We start from the raw sequence: 24,953 nt of genomic DNA, 5'->3' as shown, positions 1-24,953 counted from the left end.
TCCCTAAGATGTATCTACATACAATGCTCAAAATCACTGGACAAGCCTTCTCTTGACAAGCCTGACTTTGTGAAACTTTGCTCATCAATTTTGCCATCCTTGATCTTCAATTTTAATTGTCATTTCATTTGCATATTTTATGAAGAGCATGTTAGAAGAGAAAAGGAGGGAAGTGAAACATCAGCCTTATGATCCTCTCCTTCAAAACATACTTTCATCCATTTCAAACTTTTTTTTGTGGTCTTGCTAGTTTTATATCATTTTTGACAAAGCTATCTTGATAGGTGGGACTAAGTACATTTTTTTTACATTGCTAAAATTTTATACTCTAAGCCCTCTGGCTACTTTGCACATCTTTTTCAAAAAGGTCATTGGAATTATATATACTGGGAGACATATAATGGAGCTGGGCAGGACAAAACATCAGTCTCCCATAGCAATAACAGACCCATGATAGTATTTGTGCCTACTAGATTCAACAGTATTTAGCATAATGTACAGGCAGACTAGTGACACTACCCTGGTTATAGTGTGGTGCTCTGGGGTGTTCCTGAAGCTATCCTTGAATTCACCCAGCACAGCTGGTAAATCTAATTATATTTAACAATTAGCTTTTACATGAAAATAAGTAACAACAAAAAAAGCCCAACAGAATGCACCTGCCAAAATCAATTATTCACAAAAGACAAATACCCCACAGTATTTCTAGAAATCCCATATATGCTAATGTCTGTCCCCAAGAAAGACATTTTATTTGCCCTTAATAACAAATGTAATTTAAAGGGATTAAAATTGCCAGGCTAAGCATACTGATAGGTATCTGTCAAACATGTTTTTGTACATCAGGTTCCTAAGCTGACAGATTTGTATATGCATCAAGTTAAGCCACTCTGAAACAAAACAGAAAATCAGTCAATAGCTATCTTGTGATAGCCTACTGAATTGCTTTAAAAGGGCATAATAGTAAACCAGCTAAATGAAAGATACCTCTGGTTACAGAAAATTAAAATAGCATCAAAGTAAAGTAAATGAAAGTCTGTAGCTTGTTAACCAAAAGTAAGAGTCATCCTCACTTTTCCATTATAAATGGAATTTGATCAAAGTTAAATAATCAGGAAAAGTTTGCATTCTAGAATATGATACAAAAATGCAGTAACTGAAGAAGGGAACCACTATCCTGTTTTATCTGAGAATGCCTGAATTGCCAAAGAAACTAGTTCCACCCTACAGGTGTATTAAACAACAACTACCGTATTTAATATCAGTGATGTTAAGGCAGGTGTGTGGTATTTAGTCTCACTAAGTTCAGAGCTAGACATGAATTTTGGCAACCTGAAGTAGATTTACTGTCCTTTCCCAGTTACTTACTCTTGGTAACACTTTCCTCTACTGATGTATATACTGAGAAACAGGGAAGCACTTAATTGTGTTTAGACTTAACAGAAAGGTAATTTTTTGCTAACAGAAGATCAGTACTTTGATTCTGAACCAGTAAGCTTTACAGTACATCCAGCAGGTTTCTTAATTACAGTACCTGTTCCCATCACAACACACTGAGGCTATGGCTCTCTCCTGCATATTTACTTCATGAATCTTTGTGCAGTACATATTTTTTGGGTGGCAGACTGACAGATTTGTGACCTTCTGATGGTAGTGGATAATTTTTTTAAACGAACAATGTTGCCCAATACAGGTAGTGTCCCTGTTTGCCAGAAGTCGTCACTTCATACAGGTGCTTCATTCTCTGTTTAGACAAGGATCTGCCAAGCTAACTCAAATGACTTGTTATGGGTAGTCCATCCTATTTAACCAGAAACAAATTGCTATGCTTTTTCACTCCAGCAGAGTTGCAGTAACAAACAGTTGGGTTTATAGCTTTGTAAGTGGTACCCTTTACTGGCTTGAGGGTCTGCAAAGTGATTACTCAACTACATTCTCTTAATTTTGTTTGAACAAAAACAAAAAATTGAGGAAGTTCGTAACAGCAATTGGCCCACTTGCTGATACTTATTAAAAAAGTAACTGCACTGCTTCTGAGACAGGCATATTCAAAGTTGATTCTATGAAAAAATTACTTGTTGCCGATCTTCACCAGATCTTGGCTGTAGAATAATGAACACCAGTGAATACTGGGTTCAGTGAGATGGGTGAATCCATCTGTCCCAAAGAAACACAACCTAGGTTTGAATTTGCTGCAGAAGTTTAATTTAGCAAGTAAAAAAATCATGTCAAATGTATTCAGTAAAATATTTTGAATGACTTTTGTTGTTTTTGTTTGTTTGTTGTTTAAACCAAAATTTATGACAAGCTGAAGATAAAAAATTTGACTTTAAATTCCCCTCCTTCCCCAGACTTGAACTGAAATTCCTGAGAAGGAAGTCCTAATTCCAGTAGAGTTGAAGCTGAGCATTTCCAGTCTCCTTAGTATTATGTTCTGCTGTTTATAAAATACATTCATACATGTATGTATTTAATAAACAGTGGAACATACATATGTGTTACATTTATTATGTAAACAGTGGAACACACACATATATATATATACATACATATATATACAAATACACACACATACTCAATGCAAATACTGAAATTTGTCTGTTTTGTAAGGTGGATGAACATCCAAATCATCACTTACCAATGACTGTGTAAGACACTAAGAAGTTATACTCAGTGCAATCAGGAAAAAACAATTGCCAGTTGTTCCATTATGATCCAAAAACATAGAAAAAATGCCCAGAATTGTTATTATCTACTGAACCAAATACTGTATTTCAGATTCAGATATGAGTTAGGTCTATATGCAAGTCCTCCACCAGGCCTAAACAATCAGTATGATTTAGAAGATATCCTCTCACAGAACAGATGATTACTTCAAGCAGTGTTTGGCAATTTCTATAATGCTAAAGGCTCAACACCAGGAGGTACTACCTGCTGGCAAATAGAGATAGTAGCCTTTGAAATCTTCTCCCATAACTTTTGTCTCCCAAATGATATATTACAGTCTCCTATTGCTCTATGAGTATTTGATTAGCTTTTGGGAAATGCCAGCTTGTCTCTGCTTCAATAGCTTTGTCTAAAACCTTGAATTATCTTCCCTACTTCACTCAGAAAGCTATTTCCTAACTAATGCGGTTTATTAATGTTCTGCATTTCTGGCAAAGCAAGCAGAATTTTAAGTGGGATTAAGTAGCAGTGTCTGGTGTTCCAAAATATCTGGGAAATACTTGAAGTTGCTCTGAGCTATAACAACTTTACCTCTGTTTTTTCACTGCAGAGCACAATTAACTTGGCATCCACTGCAGTGTTTCAGTGGAATCTCAGAACAAAACCCACAAAATCTGAAGGATATACCATGATTTTCCAGTGATTGTTAGGTTAGTCCAAGTATAGCTATTGCAAAATGCAAAAAAAGGGTGTGAAGGCATTACTATATTTTTAAGCCTTATGGGTAAAAAATATTCCCTTAAGAATTTTTTTGGCTAAGCTATGGTCCTGTGGTCAGACATCCCCCAAGTCATATGCTGGAGAAATGATGCAAGCAAATTTAGTCTTGGGGCATAACAAAATACTGCTTGCTTACATAAACTTAAGTCTAGTAAAAGCCAAATCCTTCTGACAAACGCAGCAAAGGATTTCAGCTTTGTTTATGCATCAGTTTTCCTCCCTCCACTAAATTTAACCATCTGCATAAGGTATAGTCATTGGCCACCCCACTCTGCTCCCAAAGTAAGCTATCAAGATGCTGATTTTACTGCCAACATCCTCCCCTTCCCAGGGGTAAGTGCACACAGTTATTTATATATTTATTCTGAACACATCTCAGCCTCTTGATGCAATACCACACCAGTGAAAAGCCCTGAAACACTCTGTGAAACCAGGCAGTTCATCCTTGCATTTTTAGGAAACCCCAACATGTGACCCGTGATATAGGCTCATACAGAGATATACCCGTGTACAAGCAGAATACAAAATTAGAGAAATACCAAATAATTAAAGAAATTAAGTCAAAGCACCCAAGAATGTAGAATACATGTCTGGCCTCAGCGAGTGACTTTAGCTTGCTAGATTAATCTGTGTGTAGTTCATATACAATTCATATACATTACCATTAACATTTGAGAATTTTCATTTTGGGGGGAGGTTACTGCTCCAGTAAACCAACTGTCATTACATTATAGACATATATTATATGGATTGGTAATGAGATATCAAAAGTTTCCACGGAGCCATTAAACAACAGGTGCTTTCATCCTACCTTAATAATGCAGATCTGTCTCTCTCCTCATCTTCTTTATTGTTCTCCTGCACCAAGAAAAGAAACAAAATGTACAAGACTGGGTTTCAGTTCAAGACAAGTTTGATCCAATGTTCCGTTGCACTGTTCTTGTCAATTTTCATGAAAATTAATTATTTCATACACACTTCTAGTTTATTAAAGTGTTGGTAATTTTCTTGTTGTGCTCAGGATTGCACACCATCTTTTTCTTATTTCACAGTCCATGCAAGGGAGCTGGAAAAAAAGACAATCCTAAAAAAAAAACAGTTGTTCTGTTTAAAGTATTAAAATAATACTTTAATGACCACTAAATTAGTGGCCATTAATGCATCTTTCTGCATATAATAAAGCAATACATTAATTCAGTAGGAATAAACAAGAAGTGTACAAAAAATATCCAGACCATAAAACATAACTGTATATAGCATCTCCTTAGAGAGGGAGGAAAAAAAGTAAGTCTGTTGATTGAGCAATAGTAGGCTGTTTGTTTGGTTTTTTTGTGCATGTGTGTTTTTTTTCCTGTTTTCATTTTTCAATGGTAATAAATCCAAACCAGTAAGGACAGCTTATCTTAGATTCAAAAGAATACTTTGTCCAAACCCAAATTTTCTGACATTGCTGTAGCCTGTGTGCAGTCATCTCTGCTCCCAGAAGTCTTGGCTCTGCTGCTTTTCACACTAATCTAATGCATTACATATATTAAATCCCTTTTGTTCAAGGAATCTGTAATTTTACATGATTTAAAAGCTATGATAACCCTATAATTGGTAAACACTGTGGCAAACAGAAGATATAAATTTGAAACAGTAAGAATTGTTAGTTCCATAATGGGAAGCATCTATGGGAATACAGGAAACATCAATTTGACAAACTACAAAAATTCTTCCCAAACTACCTGGTGCTTTTTACATTTAAGACAGAACTAGGGTTCAGCTGAAAAAAAAAAAAAATAAATAAAATCTCAGCAGTATCATTTTCATTTATTTTAAGAGAAGAGAAAATAGAGTTTTCAATCAGATCTTGTGTGATCTGGACTCAACAGTTCATGATGTAGTAGGAAACTGGAAAAAAATATTTTTTACTCTGCTACACTTTTCACTTTTTATTCATCCCTTGTGTTGTTTTTTTCCTTACACAGTGCAGGAATCAGGACGCTGCAAATATTCACCATTTTGCTGTGTACACATGTAAGTGTCATCATAACTACTTCTGTCATGTAGTTATTCTGTAGTAATGAAATATCCTTTACGTACTTAATCAGAGTTACCCAGGAAGAGCTTGTCACGCATAAAAAGTGCCAAGTAACCTTCTATTATGCCAAGCCTTTAAGCAACTTTACAATAATTATCATAAACATGGAAAACCTGTGATTTAAGCTCCAAGTAAAGAAAATGCTTATGCATATATTTAACTTTAAGAACTTAAATATGCTAAGCACTCGCTAAGTCGGTTGGCAAGCACTGGACTGTTTGTTAAATAAAGCAAGATCTAATTCTTTAACACACAAACACACACATGCACACAGAGCAGTCAGTGCTTGCCAAGAGGAATTTCATGCATAGCACTAAACTACGCAATTTCCATTTATTTATCTCACTAATAGTAATAATGCTCAGGTGAAAAGGAAGGTGATGAGTTCAACAACACTTACATAAAATGGTTTATTACGTGAGAATACCAGCTTGGAGACCCAAGCCTTCTCACGTTCATTCTTGGCTTGAAAAATATAATTTTACAAAAATAAAGCTTTTAAAGAAACAGATTAATACAAATATGTCTTGAAATGAAAGACAATTAAGTATTAAGTATTTACTGCCACAATCAGTTGTCTCCAACTTTAATCTCAAAATGGATTAATGAAATTCTGGATAGAATATTAAAAATTAGTAGGGGTTGAGATTTTAGTTTTAGTCATAGTTTAGTTTTATCCTCTTTCCAAGGCCAGAATAGGTAAATTTAGGTTTTCTGAAATTAGAATAGAACAGGAATTTGCTACAGCCTGTTTATGTCATTTGATAATTTAATAGTATATTACCATTTTTAATTAGTTGAAATGTTTGTAAAAACACACACTAAAATTTTTAAATGTTTATTCATTTAAAAGAAACAGTTGTTTTCAACTCTAAACACCCTACTCAGTAAAAACAGGTATCATCCACTGTGGTAGCAAATAATTGTGAATTCAGCATTCCTCTACACTGATGAGCAGAAAGATAACACACTAAACTCCTAGAAACATTTTATAAAGAACATAGCTAAATGTTTGTTGTTGTTGTTGTCGTTTTTTGGTTATTCTGTTTGATCCATATTAAAACCTTTGTTTAGATATATGTTGCCTTCTTACAATGTTCTTGTTCCTGCTCTGCACAAACTTTCAGACCTGCAATATGAAACACTGCAATGCCACTTTGTTATAGTGCTCAAAAAGCCACACAGGGAGGAAATGTTTGTCCTGTTCAGTTATTGTTCAAGCTGGCCTGGAAATCAGCTTACTACCTACCTCAAATTCCAACTGACACATCTCCTCATGGGGCACAATTATTTTGGCACACTGCAAGCAAGCTAGACAAATATTTTGAAGACAAAGGAGTTCAAACATTTCTCTTTTAGTCTTTTCAAAAGTTCTTGCTAATACCTCAACTATAAGCTTCAGGACTGATTTGTCCTATTGCAGTTGTTAGCACAATGTAACTGACTTTTTGGGGGCAAGGAGCAGAAAGAGGATGCATTTCATTACTAATCTGATTTCTGTGAAGCAGAAACATGGGCAATCGCAACAGTGTGGGGGCTGGTTTATTTTTGAACTGCATATTGGGAAACTCTGATTTGGGAAGCCTCTAGCTAGGCAAAACATTAAGCCTGTTAGCAATAATCTGCTATGGGCTTGTTTAGGAGAGAGACATGGGAATGCTCAGGAAATAAATTTAATTGAAAAAACCAACAACAACAACAACAACAAAACATACAGTACTTGGCAGTGGAAATCACATACAGAAAAGAGGCTGGGCTGGGAGTATGCTCCAAACTCACATATTTTGCAAGACCTAGCAAAGGCCTTGCAATGTCCACCAATTTTTCTACCATAGAGAAACTCTTGAGCTACTTCTGGGAAAAAAAAAAAAAAAATCCAAGAAAAGTTCTCTCTATTTTCCTTCATAATGCCACAGTTAATTACCTAAATATCATGAGAGCCCATCAGTGCTCTCCACGCAGGTAAGCAATGCTATCAAAACTCCTTCTTATAAGAAAAATGCAGTTTTAACTTTCTGGGCATTTTAAACACCACTTTGATCATTTGACTTCAACTGCATGGCTGCATTTACGCCTTCCTCCCCTATCCTAGTTCCTTAAGTTATGTCCTGGGTAAATCAGATCACATTCCACATAGTTTGGGGAACCTGGTACCTGTTTGTGAGTGGAATGCCAGACCAGCACTTTACAGAGAAAGTCATTTTAGGAGACTAACAATCAACAGGGATGTTGACACTTCCCAGAAGAGCTGACCTGTTTGGTGGTGGACAGTGGGAACCAAAGAGAGCAATACGAAAGGCAGTTCCCAAGAAGCATATGCATTTTCAGTCACCCTTTTAACTTTCTACAGCATTAGAGAGTGAGACACTATTTTGTTCTCTCTCTCTCACACACACGTGTGTGTGCTCTTAGAACACACAGTACTGTTCAGCAGATAAAAGAAAATGGGAAGTACATTTGCAGCTACTTGTTTCTATTTAAGTTAAATAACAGAGAGGGCAGAAGAGAGTTGGTCCCAGATGAAGGTATGTAGGGAAAAGCATACTGCTATATTAAAGATGTGCTTTTAATTAACTTTGATCTGAATGATTATAATTAGGGATTTTACCACAGGTGTGCTTAGAATAAGGACCTTCTATTTCCTTGCACAGTGCACACTCCCAGGAAATGGGCATTGGGACAATTTCTTTGTCTAACTACTTTCTCAATTATTTTTAAATGTATTGCTTTTTAATTGTTTTGTTATTGAGATTCTCTGCGTGCATTTTTTGCCCTTTTTCAGATTCCTACAGGCTTTTTCCAGAACCTCAGAAATGTCTTTCAGGTGGCCAGGTGCAATACTGAGCACTTAAAATACAGGTTCTATTTCATTATGCTTGCATCCAGGAAAACCAGTTCATACAGAGAGTCATAAATTTATCTTCGGACTTGGGAATAAATGGCTCATTTTTGTCACTGGTGCTCCCCATATGGTCCTAATTTCCTTCCGTTTTGGTCTGCATTTATGAAGATTGATATCTCTTTTATTGCTGTATTTTTATGCAGGTCTTAGCAGATGATTTTGTTGCACATCAACTGTTGCAATGCATGCTGAATATAAAAGACTGAGTAGCTATCCTGATTTATTTGAAGACTAATTGTGCCGCTCAGTGCATTAACTAGTGATTCCTTGGCTTCCTGTTGACATTTCTACTGATAACGTAACAACATATTGTGAACTGGCAATTAGAAAACATAGGCCAAGAGAAACAGGCTCCTGCTTCATTTGGGATGCAAAGATACATCGAGTCACATTTTTCCTGTAAGTTTTAAATTCATAGTTCAGCTTTTTATTAAAACAGAAGGACTGGGAGGGCTGAAGGTAGGATTTCATGAAGGGAGAAGAATAACGCATGAAGCAGAAAGATTTAACACAAAAAGTCCGGCCCTCTCTCGTATTAGTTCTTGCCATATCTGCAACAGTATATAGAATGCAAGATTGTGTTCTGAAATTTTTCTTAACTGTTATCTTATGGTCCATGGAATAACAAAAAACAAAAGCCAACAAGCCAAGAATAAACAGGATCATTCATCTTTTTCTTATATTTCTGATGAAATCTTTATACTGAAATAATATTCTGCCAGATCCAGTCTTAGAGAAACCAAAAGGCCTCTGCACGTAGTATCTCCTGAGTCAAGCAACAGTATCAAGTGGCACATACCTTCTGGCTTAACAGACAGAAGCTATCGTGCTAATACCATATTCACAGAGCTGTCAGTGTTCGGTCCAGCTAAGAAGCTATTCGGGAAGAGAGCTTCCCTCTTTTCCTCCATCAGTGCACACCAGGGCAGTACTAGACAGATGGGTGCATGGGGGTATAGGGTCACCTGCATGTGAAACAAGGTTGGAGACACTGACCTTTTAGCCACGAGGTCTCATTTATTCCTCATGCAATGTAAGAGTGCAAGAAAAATTGTAAAGGACGTTGTAGAAGTTATGACAGCATAAACCTAATGCCATCTAATGCCTCCACTACAGCCTTTGCCAACAATCCCCAAATGAGGTAGTCTTTGTATGACCATTTATGACAGTTCAGCTGCTCCTTTTGCAACTTTAACACAAATTTAATAGCAACTGCTGCTAGAAAGCCAGTTACCACCTTATGCCTCTTAGGTTTTTATTCTTACTTTAAGGAAATTGACAAAGAATTGAGGAAAAAAATATTCCCATCCTGCCAGCATTTGGAAATAAATAAGGAAAAGGGGGACTAAGTTCCTATTTGGGACGCCTCTTTTCTTTTATTAGACTAACACTCCCCTACCTCCAAATTGAGTATCTGGCTGTAATTAGACAAAAACTAAGCCTTCTTTGAAATCAACTTTGGGATTTCTGTGTGTCAGTTTTCAAAGACAAGCATAAATATTCAGTGTCTATTTATTTAAACTTCTGTCCAGAGTAAGACCTTGTTACTGTTGGCTCTTACCAAGGAAGCCTAGAGCATAAAGCAGCTTTTGCCAAGAAACACTGAGATTCTTCCTTGTAGAGTAATTCCCAAGCTTCTGACTGTCCCGTTCCCACAGTGCTTCGTTAGCTGAAGAACTGAATAAAATGGATTCCGTTTACGTAAGAACAGATATTAATAGAGTTCATGCTCATTTCCGTGGCATGCCGTACAAGGACATACAAAATGACCAGTTTACATGACACAAGTGAAACTCTTCTGCTAAGTGGCCACTGGGGTAGGTAGGGTTAAGACAGAAAATAGAAATTTCACTGGGGATTGATTTTGGGGACACAAGAGAGAGGATAAAGAGATGGAAATCACATTAAAAGTAAATTCTAAGTCTCTATTTCAAGATTTTTTAAAGTTCAGCCCTATAGAGCCTACACTCTACACACACATTTTAGCAGTGTTACCTTCCATCTTGCCCTGTGGGTACTAGAAGATGGTTGTATTCAGGTCACCAAAACAAAAAAAATGATACATAACCCAAGAGCATACCTGCTAAATGGACCGTCCCTACCCGTCCTGTCCATTCTCTGCACGTCTCCTTATTTCAATGGGGATAGTTGCCTGAGACATGCGTGCACCATTCCACCAGCTCCCCTGCTTACCCGAAATCCTTTTTATGGTCAAGTTTCACACCACCCTTTCTACAGAAATCATAAGAAATGATGGCTTGTGAAAAAGGCTTTTGCAATACATTCTACAGTACAGTAGAACAACCTGGCACATCACAGATTTGTAATGAGGCTTTTCTCTTTACCAATACTGCTAACAACTGTATTTAACCAATGTAAAGCCCTCCACGCACACACACATCCAGCTGTTCAGCTCATAGGCAAGGCCTTCATTCTGAATACCCACAAAAACACTGCAAGCAGTGCTTTATGTAAATGAGGTGCTGTCACTGACTGGAAAATAGCTCGAGCAGACAGACAACTTGGAGACGTGGCAACTATCTGGCTTCTCAAGAATGACAGGAGCCAACAAATAATGCTTATTTTATACTCAAATCCCAATGAATTCCATCCCAAAGTAGGTGTTTTCAGAAGGTTTGAGGAAGGTCTCTATCACACACAGCTTTTCAGAATATACATTGACATACTGTAGGGCAATCCAGGAAACATAACTTGAGCCAGAGCTGGCAGGGAAATGCAGTTCTCTCTAACATGCAAACTCTCAGAGCAGCTAAAAAGGAAAGATGACATTTTGTGGAAGAGATTTAAGATCCATGACAGGAAGTGCACTGTGTCGCATGCAGCAGGAGGTGAAAAATAGGTAGCTAACGAAAAAGGACAAGGGAAAAAAAAAGAGAGAGTGGAAATGGAGCACTGCAAAACTGTCTACGCTCTTTCAGGTTAATTCTGACAATACTATCACAATTTCTTCCTTTCCTAATTGGTTTTCTTTGTTGTAAGAGTCAAAAAGGACAAAATTTTCCACACAAATTCACAGAGAAATACTGGCAGAAAGGCTGAGACCAGAAAGGCTACCTTGGTTTACGCTCTTTAATTACATGACTTTTTTAATAAAGGCCCATCAATAAACACAGCACATATTCAAAATTAAAAAAAAAATAGAGAAGAAAAAAAAGTGAACCACATGAAAAATACTACCGTAAAGGGTCACCTTTTAAAGGATATTTGAAAAGCTTAAATGTTAAAAGAGGTATATTTAAGCTGTCTTCAGATGTTCATTATCTAAAAGCATGACTTAATGTGCACAAACATTTTGCAGTGAAGGCTGGTAAAATTTCCCTTTGCCCTGCTCCCAGCCTCAGTCTGACTTTGTCCATTCACTAGTTTGTGGGCTGCCTCTAATGCTTCTAATGAGAACGGGATAGAAATAAATCTCTGGACCAGCATTACCACAGGTATGGAAACATCCCATAAGAGCAACAGTGCACAGTGTGTGTCCTATTCACTGTGTCTTATCGTCTAAGCACAAGCAAAGCAGAGCTGAGACAGAGCTTAACACAGAAATGGAAATACATGACTTTCTCTCTTCCTCCTGTTGTAATACATTTCTCCCCTCTTTCTGCACATCAGAACAGTGAGGATTGCTTTTTTATCACAAAGTTCTGAACTTACATCCATTTTCTATGGAAATTGATGTTAACTAGCTACAATCTAGTCCATTCCCACTGAATGTGGAACAGCATCAGTAAGAACAGTGTGTTTTCATGGCCATCATCAATATGCTGAGAACCAAGTGGAGAAACAGACCTCTGAGATTTGGTTGCAGTAGCTGAGCAAGAGATGTTCTCTGGTTTTGATGAGAATTTCCATCAAGGATATAATAAATAATTCCAAGTAAAGTCTTATTGAACCTTGCGCACAGCCATACTCGGTTTCAACTTTGATAAACTGACATTTCTGACCTAAAAAGAGGCCTTGCTGAAAAGCCACCTATCTTTGACGCATACCAATCACATAAAAACCACGTAGTCAAGAGCACTGACCCAGCACAAACTTACCAGATAGCAGCTATGCACTTCCATATCTGTTTCACAAATGCAGAGGTGAAGAAGTCTCAGAAAGACCTCAGTGAAGCTAAGAGAGCTCATTAATAATCTGACTCCTCTAAGGAAAAAAATCCTTAAGACTAGCAATGACTCTTTCAGATACTTGAATGGCACTGAAGACTGGAAAACATCAAATATAGTGGCAGTGAACAGAGCGAATCCATCCCTGTGGTATCACTACATGTTAGAGAGGAGCTTAAGCAGCTGGTAAAGGAAAAATTGAAAAAGGATATGAAAACATAGTATTAAAAAAACGCATACATCATATTGAACCATTAATTCAACTCCTGCAATGTGTTTGTGTCTGCCAGTGCTGCAGTTAATAGAGAGTCTATGAGACTCAGAATGCAATTAAGTCTTGGCGGAAGCACAGTTGGAGGCTGTGGCAGTTTCTATAGCAACGTGAAAGGCTCAAGACTAGTAACAGGAGATTAACTTAAAGGCAAGATAAGTACATAAATACAGCTCTCATTTACCATTTTCTTTGCTTCCAAATGGACAGCGTATTACACATTTAAACAATACAGAAATGTAGTCAGATGTTCTACTTGTTATTAACTAGGGTAAAAATAACCTTTACAAACATCCTCTTAAAAATTTCTGACAACTTCACAATCAGGGGATCCATCCAAACTTCCCTAATTAATTCAATCAAAATGTAACGCACCGAACTTGAATGCTGCCAGAAGATTTAGAATGAGGCTCCAAGATATGGAACATGACAGCCCGAATAAGAGTTTGCTGATGTCAATGCATGGTACGCTTATGAACAAATCCTCTTGATGCAGTTTTATGGATTACGCTTCAGATCGGGTTTTAAGTCTCCAGAAGGGAAAGATAAAGAGTTTCTGTAAGCACCACAGACCTTTCTTTTTTTTTTTTTTTTTTTTTCCTTCTTTTTTAATACTCTGGTTTCAGTAAGAAAGGCAATACTAAAGAAACTTTATCCAATATTTGTCCTGGCACTTAAGAGCCTTTAGTCAAAGGTTCAGCTGAGAATGCAGTCACCCTTTTGAACTACTATCCATGCTACATACAAAAAAAGCATGTGAAAGAGATTCCCTGACTACTTCCCTGCTGCAGCCAGTTGCTTTGTATTTTTTTTTTCATAACTTAAAAGCAAATTAAAAACGCTTAAGATATTCAGAACATACATCCATCTGTACCCTTTTCAATTGTGTTATGTAGAGCTAGCTCAGGCACCTTTGCACAGCATTGGGTTGTCCTTCACAGAATCTGTTAATATCAGACTAATGAAAGAAAAATAGCACTGCTCCCCTGGTGAAATTATTACATACACAGTTACTTCACAATGTTTTCCAAGGATTACCATGGAATATCTGTCTCAGATTACACAAATCTCATGGGCTGACCTAAAGAGTCAAAATCAGTCTTTGTACAGAATATATCACACAAATAGAATTTATTATACAAACAACTATCTGCCCAAAATTAACAGTCAACTTTCAATCAACTGGTGAAATGGGGAGAACAATATTTTCATTTGGGAAAACTCCAGATGTGCTACTGCTTCTGGACTCACAGCTTGAGTTAACACAGCACCCCACATCTGATTCCCTATGCTTTTATTCAGAGCAACAGAGACAACCCAAATTAACTTGGGCATAAAGCAAATGGAGTTAATGGATCAGGAAACAAAATATTCAGAAATATATAAAGGCTGTACCGTTTTCCTTCTTCCTTTCCAGTCTATGAAAAAATACAATGAAAATATTTTCTCTGCATAGATTTGCATTACTTAACTACATCTCTACCCATTACTGTTTACCTGAGGGTTTGTCATGTGTGCCACTAGACAGTTCTTTCTGGGACTCAGCCTGGATCCTTAGAACCTATTTCTTCAAAATGCTTTTTCAAATAAGCTCTTAAGTGCCAGGAAATATATTGGATAAAGACTCTTCAATATTGTCTTTCTTCATCCCCCAAAATGCTCCTACCTCTAATTCTAGCAGCTTTTACTAGACAGATTTCCGCTTTGAATACCCAACAACTATGCCTTCAAATTCTCATGTTTTTGCTTACATAGTAGTGCTTTTTTGGTTGAAATTTGATGAATTCTTGCCTATTTGAGGGAAAAAATGCAGATACCCTGTGAAAATTTCAAGAAGTCATTGTTATGCAATTCAGAATGTTTATGCCACTTCACCTGATATTCCAAGCTTCCCGTGATAATATCCAAGCACCACCTAGAGTAATGAGACTGGCATAGCATTACTCACAGTGAAACGTGCTTTCTGCTATGGTGGGAGGTCACCTGCCACACGTGCAGAGCATAAGAAACCAGTAAAATGGGATTTTCTGTCAAGAGAAAATCTCCACCATAAGTAAAACACTTCATCTTACAAAATGCTTTGAAAGCACTGTGTTCAGAAATAGTACTCTCTTCTCCACAAAATTATTCCAGAGTCAAAATTAGCTTTATCAGGGATCTCTGCCACATCAACTACATAAATCAGAGTAGACGTGATACAGGAATAATCTTTTCATTAGCACAGCTAGGTGCTGATCCACTGAAGGCTTCTAACAGTTGGACTAAGGCCTTCAATCTCTACCCAAAGCAACTAACAGCCAGTGAAGAGCATGAAATATGCTAGAGTTTTCTCAAGTATTTTCCCTTCTCAGAAAAAATCCTCCAAAACAGGAGCTGTACTACCAGGTTGAGATGCATTAAGGTATGGAAGAAACCTTGCCATTCCTTTCTATTGCACCTCCATCAGTGCAATACCTGATTTCTAGATAGGCGACTTCTTGCTTTAGCATCATATTAGACAAAGGGACAAAAGTTTAGCGGATGTGAAGTAGCTCAGTGATGAAAATTTCCTCCCTATTTGTTTTAATTTAGCCAAGGAACAAGAAAGAAAAATAGAGTCTCTCTAAAGCCAACTGTTTGTGCTACTCTGTAATAGCAAGAGTTTCAGAGTATAAAATAATACTTTCTCACTTTCAAGAAAACTGTTGGTAGAGAATGGGAAAAAAATGTATATCTAAAGACCACATAGCAGTTTCCAGAATTAATATTTTGCTGAGTGGAAGAACTACAGAAGGGTAAGATGAGAACACCACTCTCAACTTCACAGAAATGATTTATGAGTTGATACTGAAGAATTACTTTATTCTTCTATTTTCTACTACTGATATATTTTCCCTTTCAACTAATTAAAAAGCCACAACTGAAGACCATACAGGGACAACAGCAGCCCTTCAACTCCAAAGTTAACTTTAAAAAAAAGAAATCCCATGCTATATAAAGATTTCAAAGGGAACGTTACATAACGTAGAATCTGTTAAGTGGGAAGAAGTTGTACTAAAGAGAACCATCACTCCCCTCAGTATTCTTAAGACCTGACCTGTCCTTTAACTGAAGTTACCATACAGCACTTTGAAGAGTTTCTTTTCCTTTTCCAGAGTGTCTGTGGCAGTGCCAAGCTTCTCAAGAGAGGCAGCCTAATAACAATATAAAAAAAAAATAATGCTGTCTTCCTCTGCAAATAAAGGTTTTGATATTTTCTTCTTTGATTTTGACCCAGTCTGAACTTCTCTCTTTCTTTAAAGTAAGTAGCCTTCACTGGAGGAAAATGCTGCATCTAAATTTAGATGTATCTCAGGTATCAGCAAAGGGCTTCAAAACAGAAATTGGAGCAAAACTTTTCAAAGCTGTTGGTTTTTGTTTTTGTTTGTTTGTTTAATCATGGCTTAGGAGATCCCTAAGCGCTCGGAGTTTTTAGGAAAATGGGAAGGAGGTGAATTCGGTTTTATGCTTTAAACTTTAGAAACAGATTTCATAAAGAACGACAATCACCTGAACCTGCATTTGCTGTATATATTAGAAACAGCGATGTTTATAAGAATTGACGTTTACATGGATCTGGATTTAGGTTTCACCTGCTTATGCTCTCTCTGGTTAGAAAGCATAGTGACTTTGCTACCATTAATAACACAGGGTATAAGGAACACTACAGAAGAAGTCAACACACTGCTGCTGCTGCTAGTAACTTACACTCCAGGCAGATCCAGAAGGAAATTTTCTTTTAGCTGACAAATCTGCCTGCAATTGCAAAGTCGCTAGAAGCATCTTTATTCTACAACTTGCAGGAAGACTTTTTTTTTTTTTTTTTGTAATATCTGAATTACCAAGGGCAATTGAGAAGAAAGGTGTGCAGAGCTCACTGATTATCTAGAACACACCAGGTCTATGTTCTGTCAGCAGCAGTTTTCACAAGTTGCTTTAAGCTTCTTATATGAACTGTGCTTAGTGCTAAGTAAGTATATACAGCTTGTCTGAACTGCCCTATAGCCCATTTAATATTTAGCTATCAGTTTCATCTTCCTTTTCCCCCACCTCAACCAGCATTTTGTTGAAGCATGGAAAGAGTTATGGAATATAAATGTTTAGTAAAATAGCTAGGAAATTGCTTAGAAGAAACGTTAAGGACATGAAAGGAAGAGTTGGAAGAAAAGTAAAGCAGCACATCAGATATTTAGTCAAGGAAATATTCTGTTCACACATCATTCCTTGCAATTAAGTGGTAGATTGCTTGCTATACTTTCCTAGTGAAAATATGAAAAAGACAAATATATTTTCAGAAGTACTGTATGGTTTTGAGTTAGTGTGCTGCATATAACCAAATTCGGCTCACTGTTTATTATTGCTGCACTGTACCCTTGCAATGATTTGGCAAATGACACCTCCCCCCAGACCCCAGCTCTCAGTGTGTGGATGCTGGCAGAGGAATCTCCCACCTTAGGTCCTACGCTGCTTTTGTGCACATCCCAGTGACACCAACAATGCCCAGGCAAAGCTCCAGTCGCATACTAGAAGCAATACTGTGTCATACAGCAGCAGCCCCTCATCAAGTATTTCCTTGTCTGCCTAACAGCTTACAGAAATATTTAGTCCTGATCAGCATCCTTTAACACAATCATCCCCAGGAATGGTTGGGTCACTTGGCACAAGAGCTGAAGGCCTACATTATTATTTCCTTATTGGCACAAATCCATGCATGCTCATCTGTGGTCCTCTGGGAACAGGGCTACATCTAATTTGAGAGTATGGTCAGTGAAAATTCAAAGGTCAGGATTAAGGTTGTTGACAGAACCTCAGCTTCAAGCATCTAAATTACCAGCAGTGCAAGCCAACCCATGTGCACAAAGCCGAACTGCCATAATGTTTGTTTAAATTAAAAATGGCCTTTGAAATGAGTAGGAATGCATCTAGAAAAAAGCATATGAGGAGGTGTTGTGTTTGTTTATTCTTACTATAAGTTTCTGAAGTATCACGTTGATTTTTCCGTATTATTCTTAAAGGCATTTTCTGCTTTCTCCTCCCTCTTTTTTTTCCCACAGATCTCTTTATTTAAGAAAATGAAGATGTCAGTAAATCAGGACAATTCAAACTAAACTTTTCTAACCCTGGCCCCCAGGAAACAGGAGTAACATGCATCTTTGCCATACATTTCATCATGTTTTTCATGGTTTTGGCTCAGCTGGATTTGTGTTTTTATTACAGGCACATTTCATCCTTTCCCTTTCTCATATCAAAATAAAAAGGTACTCAGTATTTAGTTTGATAGCTCTGGAAACTATTTAACAGCAATGCTGACTCATGAACACACATTTCCTTTTTTTTACTTGAAGCAAAGAAATTAAATACCACTGAGACTGCTCTATAGCAAAAACCCAAATAAGCTGGGAGAGAATGAAACTGCAGTAGGCTATAATGTGCTAATATGCTTTCAAGATTCAGCCAAGCCTTTCTTCACGCAACTGCGATAAATGCTGGCATATTCTTCTGGCCAGTGAAGTTAAGTACTTTGGCATGTTTGCATCTTTGCTAGGTAGGTATTTAAACTCATTAAAGGGGAAAAAAGTGGTCTAAGAACTGGGGGCAGGGGGAGCAGGGCCTGCGTTCAGAGCATGTCTGTTAAATTCACTGTTAGGCAGCCCTGAATTGGAGAGAGCCCAGGTCTCTCTGAAGACTACAGTTGAATAAAAAATGGTATTTTCTTTTAACAGTGGACTTTTTTTAAAAAAAAAAAAGGTTTTTGCTTTATTTTGCAGTTCCTGTCTGTGGTTCTGATAATATTTCCCATTCCCATCCCTAAACTTAAACCCTCAGTGGCTTTACAAAGTACAGGGGCTATAAGAACAGGGAAAAAAAAAAAAGCCTGAAATGTTTTGATGTTTAGATATCACAGAACTTTCAGTAAAATACTTTTAATTTCCCAAGGGATGAGTTTCCCATCAAAGACTTCACTTCTGCTATTTTTCCAAATGCCCTCATCATCAGCGTATCTGGAACAAATTGTATTGCTTATGTACACCAAAGAAAAGGAATACAAAAAGTGTAACAGAGTTTATTGGTAGTCTTCCTGAGTTAAGGAAGGTGACATGAACATAAAACAAAAAATGATTGTATTTCACAGTGGTTTGGAGGTGAGTTCATACCCTTCCTTCATGCCTCTCTGATATCGGCAATTATCTGAGGAAGGAACAGGCTGATGTGCTGATATGTTACAAAAGTAGAAATGCAATACCTAATTTTAAGATACTCAGAACATATGAAAAAATTATGTTCAAAGTAAATACAGCTACGTAGTGAAGGAGAACAATGCTGACACCAAGTGGAAGAAAATGCTGCTGCAAACATGAGATGCTTGAAAATCTGAGCCGCAAGTCTTCAGTTAAGGTAGTGTGGTAAATTTTAAAACATCAGAGGAAGACCACACGCATCCTCTGAAAGTGGAAATGCATGTTATCCTAATGTATAAGCTATCTGATTAATTATAATCCTCTTCCTTGTAGTGTGGCTGACACCTTAGTAAGCACAGCAACCAGCTGCCACTCTGAACACATCAGGTAGGAATTGCACTAAGACTCCTTAATCTGTAATCAACATGAATTCTATGAGTTTGACTATGGTAGGGGTTTTTAAAATGCTCTGTTCACAACAAAACTTAAAGTAGGCCTTCACAGACTAAGAGGTAACAAAGGTGAGTCTTTACTACTGCTTAGTTTGTTTCTGCACAGCAGAACACCTTCAAAATGTTTTTCCAAGTCAGGAAAGGCATGTGTCAATTTTAGAAAACTTCTCTCACACACTTCCTGCCATTACTGAATGACAGGCAGTGACCGGTGTTATCAGCCAATGTGAACACTGGAGCTCTATTATTGTGTTGTTGATTGCACTAAAGAAGCACAGGCCATCAGTTTGGCCAGCTTCCTTCTTACATGTCCCAACTGCTTGTTACAGTAAAGCACCGCTGACAGCATGCTTCATGGCCCACATAACACACCTTCACCTGCTGACATTCTCTCCTGGTGCAACTTTACCAGCCAGAAGAGAAGTGAAAAGTAAAAAAAAAAACAACAATGTAGATAATGTGGGTAGGAGGGAGGCGACCAGCAAAATGAATTAAGTCACAGAAAGGGTTACAAGCATGACAGCAAAATCCCACAGCACACACGCAGCAGGTCAGGAGAACGCCTCAGAAATGCTGGAGCAAACATTAAATATATGAATGACATTACTTCCACATCCTGCAGGCTAAAACTGGAGACCAGGCACTCTTGTTGTTTCAGAGTTTCAGATGTCCACTATACAGCAGGTCTGCTGCAGATCACAGGCACTGCTCAGAAATAGCTCCTCACTCTCTCCATGCCCTATTCCCCTCACCTATAGACAGAAAGGCTCTGGCACTGAAGACCTGGAATGAGTAATGAATACTCCAGCCACATCCACTTGGGCTGTTTTAAGTCACAGTTGCCTAGTACAGTGCTCTTTATCAAACCCTTATGCCTGTAGTCAGTAATATATGCTTCCCAGTTTATCCAGAAGAAAAAAAATACATCCTGACAATCTACGGCCCACAGTTTTTGTGGAGATCCAGGTCCTGCTCTGATCCCCAAGGTATTTTTTTATCCACAGTTCCCAAATACAAAATTAGAACTTAATGTTTAACAAGTCCATACTTTTGCTAAATTTACAAAGGTAGGGAAACACTTTTTCTGTGGGATGGGAAGCAGTATAAAGAAATCTCTCTATAATGTAACAGCAATCCCTACAGAAGTATTGACAAATCTCATGAAAATTCAGGTGGCACACACAGGACTCACTATGTTCACACCTAAGTGCAACTGGAAGTTACCTTTACTAAGGAAAGAACTTAAGTGAAAGAAAAAAATTGAAATCTCTACCAATTTAGAGTAAGGGAAAAGTGCTAAAAGCCACAAATAGAAATTGGAACTATGTTCCTCTACACAAGAAGAATTTCATCAACAAGACACTTTAGTCTAACCTAGAAATTTGAGTTTACTGTATCATAAGATCATGTTTGTTCTGTTTTTGAAAGGTTTCAACTGATTTCAAAAGCACTGTTATGGGATTATCAAAGGAAAACATCAGTTGAGTTATTAGCTGTCCTTGAAATTGAGGGCAGTTTATCAGGGTAACGACAATCTTTTATGGCAACTTCAGATGAAAGTGAGGCACCAGTTCTTTTTATTATTATTTTTATTTTTTTAAAGATGGGTTTTAAAAATGGGTTAATGCTGAAACATCTCCTCCCTCTTTGAAAAAAAGGCTAAAAGTCCAATACTGACAAAACTCCCTAGACCACAAAACACTTCCCAAAAAAAACAAAACACAACAAAAAAACAATTCAAATAGATAGCCTCCATAAAATATTTAGCTCCAGTGATCCCAACCAACTCCTAACCACACTGCATAGTTTCAGAAATCCACTCTGATGTGTCTGCGGTCTTTCTGCAGGTCTAGGAGAGTGCCCTGTTCCCCTTCCCCAGCCACCTGAACCTCTGCAATCCCTTTACAAGGGGGTTCCATTATTGCAGGCAGAAGCTACATGGAAACCAATTAAGAGTCCCTGCAGCCTTGCCAACATAAGGTGAAGCACACATAAAGGACAAAGAAGAGAAAACAAGAAATGAGAGTTATTTCCTCAAGGTGTAGGCTTTTTTCCCCCAATTAATCCTATGGTTTGACGGGATGCAGTGGCTTGCACACACACCAAAAGTCACGCTTCTCTGTTTGTAAAGCAAAGGCAGAGTACTTAATTCAAGAAGCATTCTGTACAGAAAGGAGATACGAAAAAAATACTCCAAGACTAGATGTGAAGAGTTCTGTAACCATTTTTTAAACCAGAACATAAGATTCAGAAATGATGAGGGCAAACAGCATGACAAATTGCTATTAAAAAGGTTTGGATCATAATTTAATTAGCTTAACTTCTATAGTGTAATCTTGTACACCTCCAACACAGCTAGCAATATGCTTCAGGTTAAACAGAGTTGTCTAGAGAGACCCCAGGTCAAAAAAAACATTACAGTGTCTAACCTCTTTTTAAAAAGTGATTTAAACCAAACAGGGAAATCAGCTCAGTACCAGTACAGTCTGTGAGCTAGGACAGAAGACTACAGAACAGCTTTAAATGCTAATGGCTATTAGGATTTAAAAAACAACTAAAACCACACACCACACAAACACCACCACCGGCAGGATTTTAAAGCCTTACATTGTCATTACAGCAACGGTCAGGAAAAAGGACAAACTAAAGCCACACAGTAGCTTGTAAGCATCTTTTAAACAACTGTCTTTAGATTGAATAGGTGGGTATGAACAGTCTCCTAGCCAGCCTGGGATACTAGTTCTGATCTATTAGACAGGCAACTTTCTAAAATCTGCAAATTCTTCTCCCCAAGCAGCCAGCCTGAATCAGCCTACAGAGGTAGAGTAGGTGGGATGACTCCTGGCACTTCTAGGTATCCTAAGAGCTATGATCAGGAACAATCGGTCGTGTTCATCTCAGGCTACAAACTACACAGCTGCCTATTAAGCTTATGTCAGCATGCTTGCCAGATCAGTATGACTTTTATTTGTTCAAGCTCAATTAATTATGGTGGCATATAAAATTGAAGTGAAAAAAAAAAAATAATGAAAAAAAGCACCCCAACAACGAAAAAACCTCCTGAATTAAGTAGTCCAAATGCAAGTATCAGCGTTACTGCTTCAAGTTATTTCATGAGAAACAGCCAATAAAAGCAAGTTTAATTTCCAGGAAGCAACAAGGGATCTGAGCCAGGCTTGCCATTTCACTTTCTGCTTGCTTTGCTGGAACTAGTTCATGCACGTTGAATATGTTTAGTTTGTAAGCCTAACTTTGATGTTTCTCATTTAGTGGACTTTCAGCAATTGTTACATTATGAAAGATGAAGAGTACCTATCCAATGTGCTGGATTTCCTGCCAGAAATTACAAAAACAAGATCAACCACAGAATACCGAATTCCCTTCTCACCATAGATGGGATTTCTTTCATAAGCTTACCTCAGAGTAGGAGAGTGCCTCATGGCTATGCCTTGTCTGGGGTTTTATTAAAGAACTTGAAAGGATTTTTCCAGCAGAATTCTTTCCCACATCACCACAATCTCAAACAGACTGTGACATTTTTGCAGAATTAGAGGGAACGAAATTGCTTTTAAAACAAAAGTATTGCAATAGAAAGCCAGAAGGCCTGACTTTGGGCTTTTCTAATACCTTTCCAATCTCCTTTAGTTGCTGATGCTTTTTAATCAGCCTAGTTTTGTGAACAGAAACATTATATAATTGGATTCCTAACATTTTGGTCTTGCATACTCATTTGCAGGAATCCCCAAAGATGGTAGTGGCCTAAGACATGTGAGAAAAAGTAGAGGTGTGGGCTCCAACATAGTCTCTGTGTCAAACGACCCCAGTTTTAGATCTGGGACCATGTCCTATATCACAGGATGAATATTTCATAAACATCCTTACATCAGTGTCTTCTGTTCTCTGTATCTACATCTGAACAGGATTTTAAGAAAAACTTTTTAAAGAGAGGTCCCAAGGAGCACAACAGTCCCATTATTCTGCTTTGGGATATATAATATGCTCTAAATACACTATTTGACTTTATAAGTTTCCCTTTTTTTTTTTTTTTTTTTTTTAAACAGAGATACTTGAAGAAACTTGAAGATACTTGAGCAGCATGAGCTATAATTACATGCAATGCAAGTCTTTTTCATAATCCTTCACCTGATCTGGCACACTTCCATCAATCTCAACTGCAAGGATGTGTAGTATAACTTCATTGTAAAGTATTAGACTGCAGGTCTTGTTACTACGTTCCCCTCAAGTCCTTTTCTAAAAATCAATTTCAAGTTAAGCAGTTAAGCAGCAATGATACATCACATCCTGAAAACAAGACTTACATTGACCCTCTCCCTAAAGCAGCGGTAGTCTATCATGCTTCTTCCACTAGGAGATTTTTTGACAAATAAAACAAACAAAGAAAAGTACTAACATTGTTTTAGAAAAGAACATACCCAAGAAAAAGGTGAAACATACTCAGCATTTTCAGAAAAAGATGAGAGGGGGTTCACCCTTCTGATTTTGCTCTTCTGCATCGTCTACATACAGTAGTGCAGTAAGAAGTGTTTCACTTGAGAAAACAATCAGTAGCTTTGGTCTAACAAAGTTCCACATTAAAATATCTAAAGTGGAAAAAGTTAGTATTTTTTTCTTGACCTTTTACTTTTACATTTGCCTTTTTTTTTTTTTCTTTCTTCCATAATCTCAAATTTAAAGACTTATGCTTCCCCTCTAGCTTGGGCATACAATGAATATTTAGGCTGCTGGCAACGAGGTATAGTCAGTCAGTACTCACACTATGCATAAGCAAATATATTTCCATTTGTAGGTTACAACCTAATGAAGCACTTTGGATTCCTTGCTGAATGAATTAATGTAACTTTCTTACCTGAAGATCATCTGCTTGACTTGGTGAGAAACCAGGGTTCAGATCAACAAAAAGCTTCTCATGGTGTTGAAGCAAATACAGCAGGAGGCCGTTGTAAAGCCTTTGTTCTTCACAAGCCAAGGGACTGACAGGGATCCTAAGGGAAGAACAAATGGATTCAGTTTTGGAGCTCTCATACCAGGGGCTAGCGATGCAAGTACCCCCCTTGTGCCCGAGATAATTCACCAATGCAGCCAGCCAGGCAACTGGATTAAACAGTGTTCCGGGCTCATTTCCAACCAGCAATTGTTGAGACAAAAATCATCTCCACTTGGTGGGGGTCACAACATTGGGAACCCCACAGTGACAGAACCGCAAACTGCTACACTGGTTCACATCCCATTGAATCTTTGAAGCAGTGCAACAAAATAGCTAGAACCTGGCAGTCTGCCATGAAGTTCACAAAAGCAAAGATGAAGACAAAAAAAAAAAAAAAAAAAAAAAAAAAACAGAAGCCTGCCAACCTGCCACCACTCCACCACTCAGCAGCACAGGGACTGGAAGAGTTGTTTTGCTGTTCCAGCTTAGCTTCTGAGGGTGAACTTTGAAGACTGGAACAATATCTTAT

The 24,953-nt window shown here is 37.6% G+C and overlaps 1 protein-coding gene across 12 annotated transcripts in view; it reads right to left on the bottom strand.

Moving 5' to 3' along the window:
* The window catches only part of FAM13C (family with sequence similarity 13 member C), a 132,078-nt gene that overhangs the window by 85,323 nt on the left and 21,802 nt on the right, over positions 1-24,953 (bottom strand). For all 12 annotated transcript variants that reach the window (XM_068688749.1, XM_068688750.1, XM_068688752.1 and 9 more), the window contains 2 exons: positions 24,347-24,482; positions 4,259-4,305 (listed from right to left, as the gene is read on the bottom strand). In XM_068688749.1, the coding sequence (XP_068544850.1) occupies positions 4,259-4,305; positions 24,347-24,482 (183 nt within the window). The remainder of the gene's footprint in view (positions 1-4,258; positions 4,306-24,346; positions 24,483-24,953) is intronic.

Source organism: Anas acuta, chromosome 7, assembly GCF_963932015.1.
Source record: "Anas acuta chromosome 7, bAnaAcu1.1, whole genome shotgun sequence".
NCBI classification, from domain to species: domain Eukaryota; kingdom Metazoa; phylum Chordata; class Aves; order Anseriformes; family Anatidae; genus Anas; species Anas acuta.
This window is presented reverse-complemented; position numbering and strand designations above follow the sequence as displayed.